This window comes from Dunckerocampus dactyliophorus, chromosome 3, assembly GCF_027744805.1.
Source record: "Dunckerocampus dactyliophorus isolate RoL2022-P2 chromosome 3, RoL_Ddac_1.1, whole genome shotgun sequence".
NCBI lineage: Eukaryota > Metazoa > Chordata > Actinopteri > Syngnathiformes > Syngnathidae > Dunckerocampus > Dunckerocampus dactyliophorus.
Window position 1 is genome coordinate 30,319,559 of NC_072821.1, and position 22,425 is coordinate 30,341,983.

General features: G+C 38.1%; 1 protein-coding gene across 1 annotated transcript; it reads right to left on the reverse strand.

The window, feature by feature from the left end:
• Window positions 1-79: 79 nt before the first annotated feature.
• Window positions 80-21,513, reverse strand: LOC129178684 (uncharacterized). Its single transcript, XM_054771144.1, has 13 exons — window positions 21,387-21,513; window positions 16,247-16,443; window positions 15,702-15,839; window positions 12,516-12,633; window positions 12,191-12,377; window positions 10,098-10,239; window positions 9,849-10,004; window positions 8,117-8,172; window positions 6,898-7,073; window positions 6,389-6,789; window positions 4,536-4,632; window positions 2,703-3,006; window positions 80-1,083 (listed from the first exon to the last, which is right to left on the reverse strand). The coding sequence occupies exons 1-13, from the start codon at window positions 21,507-21,509 to the stop codon at window positions 911-913; spliced, it is 2,268 nt and encodes a 755-aa protein (XP_054627119.1). The 5' UTR covers window positions 21,510-21,513; the 3' UTR covers window positions 80-910.
• Window positions 21,514-22,425: the final 912 nt, after the last annotated feature.

Genomic DNA, 22,425 nt, shown 5'->3' on the forward strand with positions numbered 1-22,425 from the left:
CTGGTAAAACAAGACTGAACGGAATTTTGCTCTTACGAAAGCAGATATGATTGACATTTTTAATCTGAATGCAGTCAAACTGGTCCAGTTTCGGCACAGGTGCAGCTTTAATTGGCCATGTGTCATTTATACAAACATTTCAAGCATTTACCGTGATAACATTCACGGCTCCTACCTTCTTTTTTTTTCTGCCTCCACCCTAAAGTATTGCACGTGTCAACATCTTTTTTTTAAGCATATGACTTTATTTTGATGATTTCTGCATATATGTGTTAGTAAACAGTACAGACACAGGAAATCGGGACTTTAGAGTGATGATGTTGACACATGACCTAACAGTGAAGGAGGAAGCAGTAAGATGATGTATGCCAGGGGTGTCCAAACGTAAACCTCTGAACCCAAACAGTCTGTGCGACCGTTGCCAGTGGATTAAGACGGTCAGGCTAAAATCCCAGGGTCAAATAATAAAATCATAGTACTAATTTCAATTTGTTTTTGCAACAAGTGTGCGCCACACACCACTAAAAGGCATTGTCTTCATTTGATTTTCAGATAATACTGTTGTTTTTTAATAACACAACCTTTTTAATAAACAAATGGCATCGTTCTCAAAACATAAAGGAAATTTGGAGTTGCGATTGTTGCAGTGCAGTGCAGTGCAGTGCAAGCATGAGCAGGTTCTCCCTAAAACATATTAGCCCTCATTCGGTTCACTGTGGATAACATTTGTCTGACTTCTTGCAAAGTTTGTAAAACAACCCAGGCCTGTGTCAGTCATCAAGCATCAAGATAATGCCGTGTAAAACGTAATAACAACAATAATATAGCCCCATTGAATGAGTTTGTAAAAGGGAAGGTTAGACTATAAAGTACATAAATTATGAGCTGATGGCTGGATTTAGTTAGCCCACTAGGAACGCAAAAGAGGCTTCTGGTCATTTGCTTTGCTCTTGCGAGTGTAGTGGGCCACAACCACGGCCAACGCCACCACAGACAATGAGCACGCGCCAGCAAAGATCCCTGTGCTCGTGTTGCTGCTCAGCATCTCCTTCATTCCCACGTGCCCTCTAGTTTCCCAAGAAACTGCAAAAAAGAATACCAATGTGTGAAAATCCGGCCGTGGGTGTATTTACACAATACCAATGTGACAGTGATAATTATAATATCGTTTTCTATAATTGTCTTCAAAGCATTAATTGTCTCACAGTGGCGTGAAAAGTGTTTGCCCTCTTCCTGATTTCTTTTTTTGTTTGTCACACTTAGATGTTTCAGATCATCAAACAAATGTAAACATTAGTCAGTGACAACACAACTGAACACAAAATGCAGTTTTTAAATCAAAGTTGTTATAATTAAGGGAGAAAAAAATTCCAAACCTACATGGCCCTGTGTGAAAAAGTGATTCCCCCGAGGAACAGAGGTGAACCTTCCCAAGAGTGGCCGGCCAACCAAAATTAGCACAGCGACGACTCATCCAAGAGGTCACAAATGACCCCACAACAAAATCTAAAGAACTGCAGACCTCACTTGCCACAGTTAATTTCAGTGTTCATGACTCCACCATAAGAAAGACTCTGGACAAAAACGGCCTGCAGAGTTCCAAGATTACACTGCTGAACAAAAAGAACATTAAGGCTTGTCTCAATTTTGCCAGAAAACATTTTAATGATCCCCAAGACCTTTGAGAAAATACAAAAATATACAAAAAATATAAAGCTGAACTTTTTGGAAGGTGTGTGTCCCATTACATCTGGCGTAAAAGTAATGCCGCATTTCAGAAAAAGATAATCATACCAACTGTAAAATATGGTGGTGGTAGTGTGATGGTCTGGGGCTGTTTTGCTGCTTCAGGACCTGGAAGACGTGCTGTGATAAATGGAACCATGAATTCTGCCGTCTATCAAAAATTCCTGAAGGAGAATATCCAGCCATCTGTTTGTGACCTCAAGCTGAAACCAACTTGGGTTCTGCAGCAGGACAATGATCCAAAACACACCAGCAAGTCCACCTCTGAATGGCTGATGAAAAACAAAATGAAGACTTTGGAGTGGCCTAGTCAAAGTCCTGACCTGAATCCTATTGAGATGCTGTGGCATGACCTTAAAAAGGTGAATCATGCTGGGAAACCCTCCATTGTGACTGAATTACAACAATTCTGCAAAGATGAGTGGGCCAAAATTCCTTCACAACACTCATTGAGAGTTATTGAGACTCATTGCAAGTTATTGCAAACGCTTGATTGCAGTTGTTGCTGCTAAGGTTGGCCCAACCAGTTTATAGGTTTAGGTGGCAATTCGTTTTTCACACAGGGCAATGTATGAGAAAAAAAGTTGCAATTTCAAGAGGATAATGTATCCAAGCTTGTTTTCTCCACTGAAAGAAAATACAATATCCCAATGGTAAGTCATAATTATGAGATTAAAAAGTCAAAATTATCAGATAAAAAGTAATAATCATGAGAGAATCACAATTCTGAGATTCATAAAGTCTAAATTATGAGGTAAGTCAAAATCATGAGATAAAAAGACAAAATTATGAGACACAAACTGTGACACCTTCTTCATTGTATCTCATAATTTCAACTTTTTATCTTGAAATTATGACTTTTAATCACATAATTTAGATTATTTTTTTTAATGGAACCAATTAACCATGACAAAAAAGTGATCACTGTACTGTATGTGGGTATGTACAGTAGATACCTGGCACAAGCATGTCACTCTTTTTCATCAGAGTACTGTCCTCTCTCTCAGCGATCTTCACCGCATTGTCGGCCTTCGCCTCCTTAACATCAGCCTCCTTCATGACGTCAGGCTTGTGGTTGACAAATGCGCTTGGAAGAGCCTCGCTGACAAACTGAAACGGACCCTGAGTGAGGGATTGGATGGAGGACTGTAAGCCCACGGATCGCCTGCGTCTGCGGAAGGCCTCGTTCAGGCAGCCCATGGCACATCTGGAGAAGGGATTGTTGATGTCGCACATGAGGACAGTGCAGGTAATGTACACCTGTAAGATGACGTGGTCGTATTAATTTATTGATTACATTCAACAACAAAAATTTCACCACAACTTGTCCCCGTTTTTTGTACACTCTCTCGGTTATCTTACAACATTGCATGTCTAAAACGAGTATCCGGCTTATCCCCAGTCAAAATCGTCTAAAATGGCCGGGCCTGAAGGGGTTGTCTTTTGAAAAATGGCTGGGATTGAATGAGTTAATAGTAGCAGAACATTTTACACTTCTGTCAATGTGTTCAGAATAAAGTTATAATAGAGCGTCAGACTTTGTGTGGGGACGCTATTGCGCCTCCATATGCTGTCATAACAGAGAGGGGTGGCTTGACATGGTGCGAGTGTGTTAATTGTTCTAAAAATGTTAACATAATTAATGAAAGAAATTTGTTACCCCCGTTTACCGCCCTATTTTTGACAGCCCTAATTTTTTGTCCATATTTTTGGGTGTCTGAAACAGATTCATTGGATTTGCATTATTTCCTACGAGAAAAATTGCTTCGGGTTTCGTACTATTCGGTTTTTATCAGACATTTTATTACGAACAAAAACAGAGGTATCAGAGTAGATTAGATGGATACTTTATTCATCTCCAAGAGAAATTGACAAAATCAGTTGAATAATTTCACAAGAATCAAACCAGCAGCCTTCAGGTTGAGAAACAACTCTACCACCTGTGCCATGTCACCCCTGTAATTCCATCACTGTAATTCATCATTTTCCTAGTGAAGGTCATGCGCCTGTAGTTTAGACTGTATGTGTCTACAAGAACAAAAATCAATGAAAGTGTATTGCAGCCTTTCCAGTGAACTTTGAATTCATTGGTCTGAAGATCCAGCCACTGAAAAGGATCTCTACATCATACTATTGCTGCCATGTCGTCAGAGATTGGCCAGATGATGATGAGTGCCATTGGCATTTGGTATTTAGACCAAAAACCACAATGCTGGTTCCATCAGAACAGACAATTTAGGTTCTAGTGGTATGAATGCCCTAGAAGTGGGTTATTATGCGCCTTCTACTGAGGAGTGGTTTCTGTCTGAGTCACCTGTCTAGGAGCTGCAAAGAATTTTCTGCAGGATGGCTCTCCTAGATTCTCTACAGGGGCACACTAGGGTTGACTTTAGGTTCTAGGTGACTTCCCCAAGCAAAACAACTTTTTCTTTATACTTAGTTTGTCAGAGGGCAGCTCCAGAAATATTCCCTTTGGTTCCTAACATCTTCCGTTTAACAACAATGTGGAGATCACCCCAAACCAAGCAACAGGTTTGATGGGTACCTTCTCCAAACTGCTCGTTTCAACTCTTTCCACACATGTTCAATCTAAATCAGGACTCAGAGAAAACCACTTCAGAAAAGTCCAGTTTCACCCTTAGCTTTTCTTAACCGTTCTCTGCTGGAGGACCCATGACCTGCGACTGAAACCAAACTTTCTGACATTGGGCCAAACATTTTGCTCCAGAATGCCTTGATTGACAAAGGCAGTTAAATCAAAGATCAAAAAATCAAAAAATCAAAGTTACCTGATCATTGCCTCCACCAAAACTGAAGGTTGAAACCTCCAAGTGGTACGTCAACGCATCAACAACTTGGACTTTTAGAGAACTATCTCTCACACATCTGGAGAAAAACATAGATGTAACATGTCAGACGGTGTAAGTCCATTAAAGCAGGGCTGTCCAAAGTGTGGCCTGGCGACCACTTGACTGGCGACCACTTTACTCTAACGAAAAAAAAAGTTGTAATTTAAAGTTGAAATATTAAAGAAAAAACGCTTGTGTAAAAAAAGTTGTAATATTTTGAAACAGAAAGAAAACAAAGAATGAGAATTGTGGTTTTTGGAAATTTGGCTTGGGGAAAATGTTATGTTCCAAGAATAAAGTCAAAATATTGTGGGAATTGTCGGAAAAGAAGAAAAACTGAAAGAAGAAAAATGAAATATTTGGAAAATTTCCCCCAAAATAAAAAAGCAACAGCAGAAATTAAAAACAGAAATTTTAGAGAAAAAAAGTCAAAATTTTACGAGATTAAATTTGATGAGCGATAGGGGTTTTAAAAGTTGTAATATTACGAGAAACAAACAAAACAAAGAATGAAGTTGTAATTTTTGAAAAATCAGGTTGGGCAAAAATGTACAACATTACAGGAATAAAATCCAAATATTATGGGAATAAGGTCATAATATTATGAGAAGAATATTTCCAAGAAGAAAGTTGAAATACTTGGACAATTATTTAAAAAAGAAACAGCAGAAATTTTTATCAGAGAAGTGAACATTTTAAGAGAAAAAAGTTGTGTTTTAAATAGAAAAAAGGCGCAATGTTCTGAGAATAAATTTGCAATATTCCATCCATCATTTTCTATGCTGCTTATCCTCATTAGGGTCGGGGGGGGGCATGCTGGAGCCTATCCCAGCTGACACTGAATTGAGCAAGAGGCGGGCTACACGCTGGTCTGGTCACCAGCCAATCGCAGGGCACATATAGATGATCATTCCCACTCACATTCATACCTATGGACAATTTAGAGTCTCCAATTAACCTAACATGCATGTTTTTGGAATGTGAGAGGAAACCGGAGTACCCGAAGTAAACCCACGCACGCACAGGGAGAACATGCAAACTCCACACAGAAATGCCCAATTGGAGATTCGAACCACAGGTCTTCCTGATCTCCTGACTTTGTGGCCAACATGCTAACCACTCGGTCACCGTGCGGCCCAAGTCGTAATATCATGAGGAAAAATCATTTTAGTAGCATAGACTTAGAATATTAAAGAAAACAAACATAATAGTATTAGAAACAGAGTAAAGTTGTAATTTTGGGAAAATTTAGTTGGGGAAAAAAAATTCTAATATTACGAGAATAAAGTCGAAATATTCTGGGAATGAAGTCATAATTAACAGCAGAAATGGGAAAAAAATTGCTGTAATTTTACAACAATAAAGTTGTAATATTAAGACAAAACAGTTTAAATTAATGTATTAATTTTAGCATATTATACATATATATATATATATATATATATATACTGTATATACACATACATGCGTCGGTTTACAAAATATCAAAGTGACCTTTCATTTTTCAGTATATGGCCCTAGGTGGAAAAAGTTTGGACACCCCTGCATTAAAGGATACAAAGGATAACCAACTACTAGTCTTTGGACAAAGGCTGGTCATTATAGTGAGTATTTGTGAGTCGGTGGTATTTCGTCAGATCTTTACAAATACTGAAACATTCTATTTGTGCATGACCATAACCAACATGAATCTTGGTCAAGTTATCATTAGCATGGTGGCAGAAAAAGCCTTTTTCAACTGCAACTGCTCAAGTAAAAGTCTTGTGTCTGTTTGGGACACCGCTCATACTCACCCATCCTTGACCAGGTCGTAGAAGAGAGCGTTGCCAGGGTTGTCATCGGGGGTGGCTTTGCATGACTCCACAAAGAAAGTCACGTTTGCTAGTTGCGATTCAGCCTTGATGCCCATAAAAATGGTTTGCTGAAACGTAACCTGCACTGGATAAGCACTGGGCTGCACTTTGTCCGTAAAGTTGCTGTTGGTGTACACGTCGAAAGAATAACTGAAGCTGTCCACTTCCGAGTCGCTGAAAATATAGTCGGACTTCTGGACGTTATAATTAGACGAGATGCTGGCGCTTTTGGGGAACTGGCACGAGAAGCCGATCTTCACCGTCTTTCTTCGTATTACAATTTGTTCTGGATTGCGCAGGGTTTGGATCTGATTCTTGAAATAAATGTAGTGTTCTTCATCCTGTTTTTAGGAAACAGGAAAAAGTGATGTGAAAGTGAATTCATAGGGGTTCAACACATTGCGGCAGAAGAAATTTGATCAATTAGCAAAAGAAAAAAGCGCCATTACCTCAACCATTGTGCCACAGTTGCTGAACTGCATGGAACCCATGATGTGAGTATCGTTATAGGTGACCGAGCAGGATGGATCCATCAGCGAGAGATAGTGCACATCCACATCGGGCAATGCAGATCTCTCAATGGCAACCATCATCATGTTGGCCATGCATGTCACAGCTGTTTTACCTGGGAACACATTCCATCCAAATTTTAAGCAACCGGTATCGGATCATTTTAACCTACACAGTGTCAAATATTATACAATAATCCCACGTTTAATTGGTTCCAGACCCAACAGTGATGAGTAAATGTCCGCAAAGTAGGATTCCTTATTTATACCTGGGATATTTTCGTAGTTAGAGAATAGAAAACCTGTTTACGACCCTCTAAATATGTTTTTTAACATTATTAGAGCCCTCCAGACATGGCATAACACCCTTCACTCCTTTACTCTCGTATTACCGAATATAGTAGATACAATAAGAGAAAATAAGACGCAAATAAGACTCGTACTTGCGTGTGTTGCTGTAAATGTGTTCCAGTGGCACTGACAGGAAGTGACATCGGGGGTTCAGAGTTGAGTTTTATCTTGGTGTAGCCCGTGTTAGGGATTATTGTGCCTGCAATAAAAGCCTGTGGTTCCAGCAACCACAACCAAGTCTGGTGTTTGTTTGTCTCACCAAAAATTACCTTCACATTACTGACACCTAGTGACCAGTGTAGAATACTACGTCAACATCTTTGAATGCATCTTTTGAACGCCTTATATTTGTATTTTAGTTTATGCTTGAAAATGCTTAATTTAGGCAAAAAATATGTAACATTTGCTTACATATGCATATAGTCCGCGTTCAACCACGAAACAGCATGATTTATTAATTTGTGTATTTTTGCAAAAAACAGAGTGTAGCCGTGAAATTCAAACCGCAAAGTGGCGAGGGACAACTGTGTTACCATTGGCTCGAGGAAAAGTGGCAAATATGTGCTTCCTCAGCCGCTCTGTTGGACAACCACCTACAAAAGTGTACAAATACAAGCGCCTCGTTGCAAATTTCTATTCGTTACTTCCCTTAGAATCCACCTGAAGTCACCAAGGAATACCAGCCCATTGCTCCGACCCATGATTATATGTAAAATAGAATTTATGAAACACTATAAAGACTAGACGCTAGCTCCCCAGTGAGTCTCAACCTTTTAATCGTTTCTGAGAGGTAGCTTAATCAACAAACCATGGAAGGGCGTCGGTTCGCTCACCACAACTGCAACACACCTCATCTCTGATTGGCTGAAAAACAAAGGAGTTACAGTTTCATTTTTTTAGGTTATTTTGCATGCAATGAATACGACGATGATTAATTACCAGTGTTGGGCAGAGTAATCACTTATAGTCATGTATTACGTATTGGAATTATTTCACTGCAATACTTTTTGAATATGTCAAAGAATCAGGATTTATCTTTGTAGTGCAGTTTGATGAGATTAGCGCAGAGGTGTCCAAGCTGCGGCTCGCAGCACATTCTCAAAATCAAAAATAAGAAGAAAACTAAAAAAAAAAAAAAAAAAAAAAAAAACAGCAAAAATGAAAATATTAGCAGAAATTTGACAAGAATAATGTCAAAATTTCAAAAGAAAAAAGTAGTATTCTAATGAGAAATATGAGAATAAAATTGTAATATTATGAGGACAAATATTGTCATTTTAATAGCATAAAGTTGAAATATAAAACAAAAAAAAATGACGTTATTTTTCAAAAAAGTCGTAATATTATGAGAACCAAACAAAACAAATGAAATGCTAATTTTTGGAAAGTGAGGTTGGGGAAAAAGTTATATCATCATGAGAATTAAGTCAAAATATTGTGGCAATAAAGTCACAATTACGAGAAGAAAATTTACAAGATGAAAGTTGAAATAGTTGGAAAATTTTAAAAAACAGCAACAGCAGAAATGGAAAGAACAGCTGTAATTTTACTAGAATAAAGTATATAATAAAATGTTAAGATAAAAAAGTTGGAATCAAAGAAAAAAGGTCGCAATTTTAGGAAAATAAACTTGGAAGATTACAGGGGAAAATTATGTAATTTCACCTATATCACAAAGCTGAAAAGCAGTTTTTTCTTTAAATATATGTAACTTCTTTATATATCTACATGTTTGGTTTGGTATTACGGTAGTTTATTTGAACATGAAGGTTACAATGGAATACATCTCATGAATCATTCTTTCACAGTTCCACATGTCCAAAAGGAGTAGGAAGAAGCAAAGCTACATGTGTTGCTCTACAAAATATCAAAGTGGCCCTTGCAGCTCTTCATTTTTCACCATGTGGCTCTCAACGGAAAAAGTTTGGACACCCCCGGATTAGAGTTACACACAACACTAAATGTAAACTTCACATGCATGTTCTTGTCTCTTACATCAGTGATGCTGAAGTAGTGACGTCCTGCAAACGACCGCTCTGGGCTGGCCATTGTTGCATCAAGTTTTCTTGCGCAGCCTAAGAGATGTGATGTTCGCGAAAAGTCAAGTCTCCTTTAAGTGAACGCTGAGATCGGATTGCATATAAGAACGGTGTTTTCCTATATCATATATTCCAGGGGTTTCCCAACAGGTAGCTTGTGAGCTAGCAGTAGCTGCCTCCTGGACGCCTCCAGGAGGACACATGCCCTCCCGGGAGGAGGGCCCCAAGGCAGACCTAGGACACCGTGTAGGGATTATGTCTCACAGCTGGCCTGGGAACGCCTCAGTGAGACTGGTAAGTTTGGACGTCCTTACTGAAACTTGCTGAGACAAGTGGAAGAAAATGGATGGATGGATGGTTCTCATCATTTACTTAAAGGAGCCGCTCAAAGGACTTGTTTGCGAACGTCACATCTCTATGACCCAGCTGCTGGGGAACAATTTAACCCCGTTTTTCTCGATACTGATGATTAATAACCTTTGCATGCTACTCAACACTCACGATTCATTTGTCTCTGCAGTGAAGCACACTGGGGCGACTCTTTCTGCATCACTGTGTTGTGGTGTCCAGCTCAACTTCAGTTCAGCTTTTCCATGTTGACCATCACTGAACTCCTTAGTCATGTTATATGGGCCGCTGACCTGGAAGTCAGTAATTCTTCGAGACAACAAGAAATAGGAAGCCATTACGTCTGATCTGATCTAGCCAACGATCCAAATGTTATGTTGGATAAAGGCAAGAAACACCTACGTGGCATGGTGAGCCTGCGCTTTGGCGTGAAGCATGAATTTGTATCCCACTGTGGCATGAAGCACAGCACCATGTTTGGGTGTCGGGTACAAGAACTTGGGCAACACGTGACCTAGTTCGCAGTCTGGCAATGGTGGGAGGACTGAAAGAAGGACACAAAACATGATTGAGACGTACAGTACAGTCCTGGCCAAAAGTTTGGAGAATGACACACGTATTGGTTTTGCAGAGTTTGCTGCTTCAGTGTTTTCAGATATTTTTGTCAAACGTTACTATGATGTACTGGAGTACGTGTCAAAGGCTTTTATCATTTGTAGTGTTGACCCTTCTTGTTCAATTCACCTTGGCATGCTGTCTATTCACTTCTGTGCCACATCCTGACTGATGACAGCCCATTCTTGCATAATCAATGCATGGAGTTTGTCAGAATTTGCAGGTTTTTGTTTGTCCACCCGCCTCTTGAGGATTGAGGGATTAAGGTCTGGGGAGTTTCCTGGCCATGGACCCAAAATGTTGATGTTTTGTTCCCCGAGCCAGTTGGTTATCACTTTTGACTCATGGCAAGGTGCTTCATGATGCCCCACATATGAATGATTTCTGGATGCTTTACTGTTAGCATGACACAGGACTGATGGTAGCGTTCACCTTTTCTTCTCTGGAAAACCTTTTCTTCTGGATATCCCAAACAATCAGAAAGGGGATTCATAAGAGAAAATGGTTTTACCTCAGTCTTCAGGAGTCCAGTTGTTGTATCTTTTGCAGAAAACCAGTCGGTAACTGTTGTTTTTCCTGGAGAGAAGTGGCTTCTTTGCGCCCTTCTTGATACTAGGCCATTTTCCAAAAGTCTTTGCCTCACTGTGCGAGCAGATGCACTCACGCCTGCCTGCTACAATTCCTGAGCAAGCATTGCATTGGTGGTGACCTGATCCCGCAGCTCAATCTACTTTTTAAAAATCTACTTTGCAAAGGAATGATGACTGCACGTGTTTCCTTGCAGGTAACCACGGTTAACAGAAGAAGAAAAAAGATACCAAGCACCGCCCTCCTTCTAAAGCTTTCAGTCTGTTATTCACACTCTATCAGCAAGACAGAGTCATCTCCATCCTTTGTCCTTGTCAGCACTTTCACCTACGTTAACCAGAGAATCGCTAACCTGACGTCAACTGGTCCTTTTGTGGCAGGGCCGAAGTGCAGTGGAAATGTTTTTTGGGATGAATTCATTTTCATGACAAAGAGGGATTTTGCAATCAATTTCCATTCATCATATCGCTCTTCATAACCTTCTGGACTACATGCAAATTGCCATCATAAAAACGGAGGCAGCGGACTTTGTGAATATGAACTGTGTCATTCTCAAAACGTTTGGCCATGACTGTAGACAAAAACTGAATGCTTCATTGGTACATGAACACAACATGTCTGAGAATGTTGTTTTTACGTGTGTCACGCTTCACTGAGTGACGCAAAAGAATTGATTTCAATTTGGACAAAGAAGAGACTGCTCTTTTCTCCATTTATTTCTGGTGACTGAGTCTCCTCCTTGCGGTTTCTCATAATGCGCCTCTCAAACTGCTTCTTACAAGTGTCTTTTTGTCACAAAGCCCAGTCAATGCAGGCTATGTGCCTAACAGATCCTCTTCATCTGTACCCTGAGGCTCCTTCACAGCCCAAGGTATGCTCTTCCTTGTCTACCACCAAAGATATTTGTTCCCAAACACTGAGATGGTGGCTTAGGCTTCTCTCGATGCAAGATGCCCTCACTCATCGTGTCTTCTTGTTTCCATGTGCATCCACGTTCCTCCTGGTTGTTTATCTGTTCCGTACGAAACTCTTGGGAGTTCTCCAGACTTTACTAGTGTCTGTCGGTCCCATCACCCAGTTGCATTTGCAGTTGGTTGTTCTGGCTTTTCTGCCTCACATTCTATATTTTAGTTTTATCATAGATGCAGATGAGATCGTAATCCTGCTGCTGTAATTTAACTCTGACCTATGTCATGTTAAGAAAAGCTATTTTAGCTGGTGGTTATACGGTTGTGTTGCTTGTGTCGGATCAGTCCACCTGTGTCACCTATATAACGTCACAAATTACTTACTTTCTAACAGGAACTGCAGTTTGAGGCTGCAGAGATGCGATGCACTTCCATTATAGGCCTCCCAATACGTAGATGTGCCATTTGCATAGGATAAATTAATGTTTTTTGTGGGGAAGTCCTCAAGCATCACCTCAAACACATAGACACCAATACCGACCTCCCCTGTCTTGTGTAGTGTGCAGGTAGTCTGGGTGAAAACACAAAAAACAGCAGAGATCATTAGCATTCATGATATTCTTCGATACCTGGGCATGGAATCCTGTATCCAGGATTTATTTGGTTATTTTGACAGTTTTTAAGCAATAAAAGAATATTCTGTAATGACCTCATTCAGAGTAATGTTGGCATGAACGGCGGCGTTTTCAGCAAAGTGGCACTTCACATGATCTTCATCTGGATCATAAGCCAAAAGATGAAGCTCTGGAAAACAGTTCTGGGGAACCCTGCATAGAAATAAATGCACACATAATTAATTGTTGCCCTAGTTACTATATTACGGAAGCATTTGATAAAATGACCATGGTATGTATTTCAATAGAGCCCCCCTTTTTGCGAAGGCTAAGTTCCAAGTAATTGAGACGCCCACAGAAATGCTTATTTTTTGACACGCTAATCCAGGGGGATCCAAAATTTGCTATTGTGGCCCCCGGCTGTTGTTTCATTGGCCTGCAGCACATTCTACAAGTATAATTTAACAAGAAAAGAAAAAAAAAATGCAAAAATTGAAAAATCTGCAGTAATTTTACAAGAATAAGGTCAAAACGTTAAGAGAAAAAAGGTGTAATCTCATAAGAAAAAGTCAGTTTTACGAGAATAACGTATTATTCCTCATAATAACATGTTATTATTAAGAAAAATAACATTGTTTGAGTAACACAAAGTTGAAATACTAAAGAAAAAAGACCTAATTTTTTTAAAAGTTGTAATAACAAAAGAATGCATAAAGCTGTAATTTTTGGAGAATTAGGTTGTTCGTAGTTGGGTTGCAGAAACATATGTTGAATGGAAAAATATGGGAAAATATTATGGAAATATTATGAGAAGAAAATTTACAAGAAGAAAGTTGAAATAGTCGAAAAAAAATAGCAGAAATATTAAAAACAGCTGAAATTTTACAAGAATATGGTAACAAATATTAAGTAGCATAGTGATGAAATATTAAAGAATAAGTCATAATATTATGAGAAACAAACCAAAAAAAATAAAATTTGGAAAATTAGGTTGCAGAAAAAGTTGTTACAAGAAGTTGTTATAAGAAGAAAATGAAAATATTATGGGAATAAAGTCATAGTCACAAGAAGAAAATCGTCAAGAAGAAAATTGAAATAGTTATGAAATTTGAAAAAAAATATCAGAAATGGAAGAAACAGCTGTAATTGGACAAGAATGAAGTAAAAATATTAAGAGAAAAAAAAGTCGTATTCTTACAAGAAGAAAAGTCGCAATTTTACGAGGATAAACTCATAATATTATGAGGGAAAATAATGTAATTTTAATAGCATAGAGTTGAAATATTAAATAAAACATATTTTGTAAAGTTTATTATGAGAAACAAACAAAACAAATGAAGCTGTTATGGTTGGAAAATTAGGTTGGGGAAAATGTTATAAAATGGGAATAAAGTCCAAATATTATGGGAATCAAGTCATAATATTACAAGAAGAAAAATTTCAAATATTATTTAAGAAGAAAGTTGAAATAATTGGAAAATTAAACCGCAAAAATGGGGAAAAACACCAAAGCGCAAATGTCATACTAATACCGTAAAATGCTTTTCACCTCTATCACAATGCTGAGATGCAGCTTTTTCTTGAACTATATCTTACCATATACACGTGTTGCGTTGCAAAATATCAAAAGGGCCCTTTTACCCTTCATTTTTCAGCATGTGCTCCTCGGTGGAAAAACTTCAGACACCTCCGCTCTAATCAAGTCTGGGCTATGCTGCCGTGTCCGGATAGGCACTACTACACATAACATCCATTTGCTTGAACTTGACATTTACACCCTTTTTCACACAACACAAACCAACTGGAGGTCATCAACCCCATCAACCCTCACTCATGGTGCTACCGAAAATAAGTAACACATGTGGAACACACAGTGTACAGTAACTGCACCACACGTGTGGGGGACTGTGCATGTATCAAATAAATGCTTCCACACTAATATACAGGCAAAGCAGCACTAGCATTTATGACGAGCAAATAGGGGGGGCACGAGGCACTCGACGATGCATGAGATTAGGTCTACGAGAATGAGATGAGACAAGATTTAAACTTTACTTTTGAGAAAAGTACAATGAAAAAGTATCTGACAACATATTGCTTTCTGCTCATCTACTAGGTTACGTTGCATTGCTCCTCACAAGGCGACACTCTTCTGCACTGTGCGTATGCTAGTGGCCCTGCCGCCACCCACTGAGAAGGAGACTGTATGACTAAGAAAAGGGCTCACTCCGTTCATGCCGTTCTGTTATGGAACAACCGTGCCAGGGTGCTAAAACCAATGCACAGAGTGAACCCTCTTGGGAGACAAGGAAAGCAGACACGCATGCACATGGCAATATATTGAGTCAAAATGATCGTGTTGATTTTTATTTATTGTGTGATTAAATAATTTATTGATTATCGTCCAAGGCCTAGTGCCCATTAGATATTTCTTTCTCAATGAGGAATCTTGTCTACGAGCAAGGCATGTTGGATAACTTCCTCTTGGGGAAAGTGTGCAAATGGGCTTCCCAGAATGCCTTGCGGGTAACAACGTGTTTCTAAAGTATCACGAAGTTAGGGTAAATGAGATGGGTTTTCTCTCCCACAACAATAACCTAATTATGGAGATTAAAAGCACAAAAGGGCGGGTTTTCCCCACAAATTAAAAAATAACGCTTGGAAACGCGAATATGCGGGGATCCACTGTATAGTCATGAAAAAAATGATTAGACCACCCCTTGTTTCTTCAGTCTCTTGTTCATTGTAATGCCTGATACAACTAAAGGTACCTTTGTTTGGACAAATATAACAATGGCAACAAAAGAGTTACATTTTTTGGCAGTGCAATGCAATAGGTATTCATGTAAGAACTTAAGTGATTTTGGTTATTCTCAAGAAAACCATTTAAGTTGCTACATATCAGCTCCTAAATTCAATTCTTATGAGCTATGTTGGTTATCATCATTATATTTGTCCAAAAAATGTACCTTTAGTTGCACCAAGCATTAAAATGGATCAATAAACCGAAGAAACAAGGGTGATCTAATCATTTTTTCCGTGACTGTATATTACACAGAAATAAAACTCACCCAATTTAAAGTCTTTCTCTGCAGCTAGTCTTGCATGTATAGTATGTGCAGGTCATTTTCAACATTTGCATCACCATAAATGCACCAAACAAGCAGATGCCAATACTCTTTTAAAAAAAAAAAAAAACATTGTGATATACAGTATGTCATGCTAGTTGGGCTTATGTGAGTTTTATATGTTAACGTGGGTCTGAAGAAATAGTTCTGTACCTCAGGGAGGACACCGTGGTCGTTACTGGACAATTGTTCAGGCCTTCAGTGTCCGATCGAGTACGGAGGTCCAAATGGGCATGGCTTGTCCAATTTGTTTTTGTATCGTTGTTAGTTGCCCAGCAACAACCTGTGTTACTGAAAAGAAGTATTGTTATTTCTACAAATCTGTCACTGACACACAGCATGAATACACATAGGCTAGTTCGACATATACAGGAGTAGAAATGTCATTCTCTGATCATAATATTCACCAAATGTACTGTATATAGTTCTTTACCGGGCATTCAAAGAAAAACTTGGGGCACGCCAGGGGTTTATTTATTTATTTACGCCTATAGGCCAATTAAAGTCTCCAATTAACCTAACATGCATGTTTTCAGAGCATGCAAACTTCACACAGAGATGTTCCATTCAAGGTTAAGAGATTATACAGTATGTGTTAACTCACATGTTAACTCACGCAGTTCACCTTCGAGGTGGGCTTAACAAACTTTAATACAGTACGACATGTACTTTCATAGAATTAGGTCCTGGTCGTGTACCTCAGGGAAATGTAGGAAGCGTTCATGGAGACGTTTGCCATGGTATGTCCCTCAGATTGACACCACCTGTGCTGGCCTGAGGTGTCCTGGTCTGTTTGCATGACGCTGCTGTTGACCAGGCCCGTACATCCCATGCACGTATACGATGACGGATAATCACAACGATCCCTGCCATTCTGTCGGTGATGAAAGGCCACCTACGGGGTTTGAAGAAGCGTTAGAAAATATGCCAGACGAGTGGAAAAAAAAGTGATGTTTTATTCAGCCAGCTAGAAGTGAGTGATGGATTAAAAAAACATCAATTCAGTGTGGATTAGAGCACAGTGGTTCCCTGCACAGTCGCGATTCAGCATGCACAGCCAAGGAAATTTGTGGATTTTTGGTTAAAAAAACATTCATTTATTATGTTATTTATTTCAATCTTATTTGTATATTGATTTAATTTGATGTTATATTTTGTTATTCTATACTAAATATAGTCATCGCTCACCACTTCATGATTCGAATTTTGCAGCTTAACTATCACGGTTTTTCAAAATTGTATTCATTAATAAAACACGCTGTCTTGTGGTTGAATGCGGCCTGTTATTAGTGAAAAAAATATGCATATTGAAGCAAATTTTACGTATTTTTGGCCGAAATGAAGCATTTTCAAGCATAAAAATGACTAAATGAAGTCAAATTCTAATAGAAGGTGTTCAGAAGAGGCTTTTATATATGATATGTAGTATTCTACACTGGCCACTAGGTGTCAGTAATGTTACTGTAAGTTTGGGTGAGAGACAAAAGCGCCAGGCTTTAATTGCAGGACAGAGTGATCTCACATCAGGCACAAATCTGTAATAAAAACACAATCTACCATTGCTGCAGTAATCCACTCCAAACTAACACTCAACTCCCGATGTCACTTCCTGTCTGCCCGCCACTCAACTCTCCATTTATAGCAACACACACTAACACAAGTTTCAATTATGTCTTAAATGGCTTATTTACTCTTACTATGTCTACTATATTGGGTAGTATGAGTGTAAGTGTGACTATAGGGGTGTTATTTCATGTCTAGAGGGCTCTAATAATGTTAAAAACCGTATTTAGGAGTTCGTTAACAGGTTTTCCATGCTCGAACAATGTAAATATTCCATCCTACTTAGTGGAAATCTAATCATCAAGGTCAGGTCTAGAACCAATTAACCGCGCTTTAAAAAAATTACTGTATATATAATACTTTGTTCAAAAACAATTTAGTCAGTAATAATTTGTGAATATGTGATAATAGAAGGTAAAATGTACAACATACAGTACATGTACCACTGTTTTAAAACCCCCTCACAGTTTTTACATGTTTATGTTTTCATGGTTTACTGATAACGTTTGTGAGATTTCACTTTGTTTGCCAGTCCTTGAATGCACCATTGTTGATGTGAGAGGCAAAAGTGGAACTCGAATATAACTTCTACACCGATGGCTCCGATTTCTGTTGCTGGATCATCTTACGTCATCATTCATTCGTGCTGAGTACCTATACATTTTGTGCTTTAAAATGTGTTTAATAAGGGTGTGAGGCACATTGAAGAGAGAAGGGAAGGGTTGTGGAGCTGAATCTGATCTAATTATTACACCTTTATTGCAAATGTCGATTCAAAATTGGAGGAGAACGTCAACGTCAATCTAGCTGGAGGGTCTGGAGGGGGAGGAGCAAGCCATGTGTCAAAAATAGACATTTTTATGGGTAATTTTGCACAGATTTTTGCCATTTATTGCTAGTCTCAGAATATAAGCCATGTGAAAAACTACAAATATATCATATTTCTGGCAGTTGTTTGTCAAGGAATGAGATTAAACATGATTTTTTTTTTTATTACTGAGATTCAAATTGCTTAACATTCACGACTTTTCTATTCCACTCAAGTCTGGTTCAAAATGCGCCGTCACAAGCTCGCACTCAAAGGCAGAAGAAAGCACCAAAAACAATTGCTGTTTGTGCGTTCTCCACGGCAAGCTATACGCTCAATATGGACGTACGAGATGCTTATTTATTATTTTATTCGTTTAACCTGGCAGGCCAATTGGGAACAGATTCTCATTTCCAGTGACAACCTAGCAGCAAAAAGGCAGATATGTAAAAAAACACGTCAAGAACACAACACGACTATAAATAGACAGACTATGGTAAAAGGGCAGACTGCTAAAAGCGAGTGCAATGATCTTGGGTGATTGTTTTCAGAACTTTTTTAAAGGTGGCGGCTGGGACAAGTGTGTTGAGTTTTAGAAAGAAAAAAAGAGAGACCGCATGCTTTGGGATTAGGAGGTTGATGACGTTGCTTGACTGTAAGCTGCGACAGCGCGGTGAATACAGTAGATATCCGCTTTTGTCGGGGCTTAAGTTCTAGGACCACCAGCAAAAAAACAGAGTAATTGATACGTCCTTTAACACATCTATTCTTAAATATGGCTTCATAATATTATGACTTTGTTCTTGTAATGACATAATGTTCTGGGACCATCAGCAAATGGCAAAAAAACAAGAGCAATTTTTTTAATTTTCCAACTATTTCAGCTTTTCCTCTTTCATATTCCTTTTCTTCTAGTAATTAGGACTTTATTCTTAGAATATTTTGACGTTATTAACGTTTTGGGACCACCAGAAAATGTCCAAAAAAAAAAAAACAAGAGCAATTGATAGGCCCATTAATATGTCTAGTTTTGAAAATGTCTTGTTCCCCACCTCTAAACCCTCCTTGTTTGACGTGGACGTTCTCCTCCCATTTCGGATTAACATTCGCATTAAAAGTGACTACTGTAATTATTAGATGAGCTTCCGCTCCAGAACCCTACCTCTTATTAAACCATTTAAAGCATAAAATGTAAGATGATCCATGAACAGATGGAATCGTCACAGTACACAACTATGGTGCGTTCAAAGACGTTCGAACAAAGGAGAAAATCTCAACGCTTGAGGAAAAACCTTATCAGTAAAGCATACAAGCTTAAACATGTAGAAGTTGTGGGCTTTTTAACCAGTGGTACATGTGTGCTGTACATCGGGGGTGTCCAAACGTTTTCCAGCGAGGGCCACATAGTGAAAAATGAAAGGATGAGAGGCCCGCTTTGATATTTTGTACAGCAACACATGTGGATATGCTAAGAACTTACAGAGAAAAATGCATTTCAGTTTTGTGATAGAGGTGAAATGCTATTAAAATGACATTATTTTTCCCCATAATATTCTAAATTTATTAAGTTTTTTCTCATTCAATTACAACTTTTTTTGTCTTCTTAATATTTTCTATATATTCTTGTTAAATTATAGTTGTTCTTTCCATTTCTGCTGGGTTTTTTTCCAACTATTTCAGCTTTCCTCTTATAAATTTTCTTCTCAGAATTATGACTTTATTCCCATATTTTGACTTTATTGTTGTAATAACAGAACGTTTTGCCCAATCACATTTTTCAAAAATGATGACTTTATTCCTTGTTTTGCTTGATCTCATGATGTGATGACTTTAATATTTCAAAAATATATTTCAACTTTATGCTACTAAAATTACATTATTTCTCTCATAATAGTTTATTCTCATAACACTGCGAGTTTGTTTCTTGTTAGAATACAACTTTTTTCTCTTAATATTTTCACTTTAATCCTCATAAAAATTTCTGATGTTTTTTCAATTTCTGCTGTTGCTTTTTTTTTTTATAATTTTCCAAATATTTCAACTTTCTTCCTGTGAATATTCTTCTCATAATATTATGACTTTATTCCAATAATATTTTGATTTTATTCCTGTATTATTATAAGTTTCCATCAACCTACTTTTCCAAAAAATACAACTTCATGTTTGTTTCTAAAAATATTATGACTGAAAAAAAAAAAAAATTCTCTCACATTGCAACTTTTCATTCTTCTCTCAGTATTTCGACTTTATCCTTATAAAATTTCTGCTGTTGCTTTTTTTTTTTTTTAAATAATTTTCAAAATAGTTCAGCTTTCTCCTTGTAAACATTCTTTTCATAATTTTATGACTTTATTCCAATAACATTTACATTTATTTCTGTAATATTATCACATTTTTCCACAACCTAATTTTCAAAAAATTACAAATTCATTATTTGTTTTGTTCCTTTCTCATAATATTACGACTTTAAAAATTATTTCAACTTTATGCTACTAAAATGACATTATTTTTCTTCATAATATTAATGTATTATTGTAAAATTATAACTTTTTTATTCCCATAATATTTAGATTTTATTCCTGTAATACTATAACTTTTTTCCCAACCTAATTTTCCAAAATTTACAACATTATTTGTTTTGTTTGTTTCTCATAATATTACGACTTAAAACAAAAACATCTTTCAGCTTTATGCTCCTGCTCCTAAAATGACATTATTTTTCTTCATAACATTATTGTATTCTTGTAAAATTACAACTTTTGTTCTTGTTGGATTACAATTTTTTAAATAATATTTTGACTTTATTCTTGTAAAATTACTAATGATTTAAAAAAAAAAAATTCCGTTAAATTATATTTTTTAATGTACCGTGGGCCAAATAAAAAAACAGCCATGGGCTGCAAATGGCCCTCGGGCTGCACTTTTGACACCCCTGCTACAGAAAAATGGCCTCTTTTCAGAGAAAAAAAATTCTAAAAATGAGAAAATAATTTTTGGATTAAATGTTTGCATGCATGTTTGGATGCTGAATGGTGACTCTGCAGGGATCCACTGTGTTGAGAAGTGACTGAAAGGATGTAGGAATTTTACTGATGAGAGTTTTATTGGGGGTTGCTGAACTATTAAATGGGATCCATGCATTTTGTGTGCCGCTGATGCTGGGCAGGGTCATGGGGAAGCTAAACGATACCCCAGTGTACGCCATGGACTGATCACCTGTCAGTCACAGGGCTGACTGAGACACAGATCTCTATTCACATTTAGCATACAAACGGAACCAAGATTCAAACCCAGTTCCTAGTTAAAATTGCTGACCACTGTGCTGGCAAAGTTCCCTTTTAGTTAGCTCAAGTAGTTCCAGATTTACTATAAATGCACCTTTTTGTGAATGAAAGAGAAAACCGACACAGATCACGTGGAATCAGTAAAGAGGAAAGACAATGTTTGTATAAATTGTAGCACTGTACCTTCAAATATCCACCCGGGTCCTTGTGCAGATGAACAAAACTAATGCTATCCCCATAAAAGTCTTCAGCTGAGCCAAATCCCAGAACTGCAAAGAGCAGAAGGAGGATGGCACCTGCTGCCATGATGCCGAAGAGAATCTGTTCAAAGGAAAAGCTTGTTGAGTCAGTTTCAATCAGAGCCCTGGAAGGCGTTTCCTTCGGGAGTCCACCTGACAGGTCTAACCTGATATCCACTGAAATGCCACTTTTTTTGGGGGGGGCTTTACTGGTTTTCTCTCCAAACCGTTCTCATCTTTCAGATCTCGAAATCATTTTAGTCGATGAACTTTGAGTCACAGTGAAGTAAGGTATTTATTTTGTGAGACGAAGTCATTTTACATTTTCATTCTCGAGTTCTTTGCTTCACAATGAAGGTCAAACTCAAATTAATATTTGATTGTGAAAAATGTATTCCAACCTGTTCAGACACTTTGTGTACATTCAACATGCACATCGTTGGCTTTGAAAATACAGTAGCTCCCTGCACGTTCACAATTCAGCATTCACAACATTTACATTTTATTTTAGTTATACAGTCATTGCGATGATTTATTGCGATGATTTAGCTCCATATCCGACCTCCATCCATCCATTTTCTATGCCGCTTATCCTCATTAGGGTCACGGGGGTAGGCTGCAGCCTCTCCCACCCTGGACTGGTCGCCAGCCAATCGCAGGGCACATACAGACAAACAATCACTCACACTCACATTCATACCTATCGACCATTTAGATTGAATGTGTTATAATGTGGGAACAAACCGGAGAGCCCAGAGAAAACCCACGCATGCACAAGGAGAACATGCAAACTCCACACAGAGATGCCCAAGTGGACATTCGAACTCGGGTCTTCCCAATCTCCTGACAGTGTGTGTGGCCACCATGCTAACCACTCGGCCACCGTGTGACTCAGACCCGACCCGAAAGAAGGATTCCTTATTTGTAAATGGAATATTTTTGTAGTCAGAGCTTAGTTACAGTTAGTTTACAACCTTCTAAAT

What these genes read in the sequence shown, in the direction of transcription:
- LOC129178684 (XM_054771144.1), bottom strand. Translation starts at nt 21,509, where the DNA reads ATGGCAGCAGGTGCCATCCTCCTTCTGCTCTTTGCAGTTCTGGGATTT. An exon ending in ACTGCAGAGACAAATGAATC is followed by an intron (nt 8,173 to 9,848) that starts GTGAGTGTTGAG and finishes TTTGTTTTTCAG; the next exon opens with CCAATCAGAGATGAGGTGTG. An exon ending in TACGACCTGGTCAAGGATGG is followed by an intron (nt 4,633 to 6,388) that starts GTGAGTATGAGC and finishes GTTTTTCTCCAG; the next exon opens with ATGTGTGAGAGATAGTTCTC.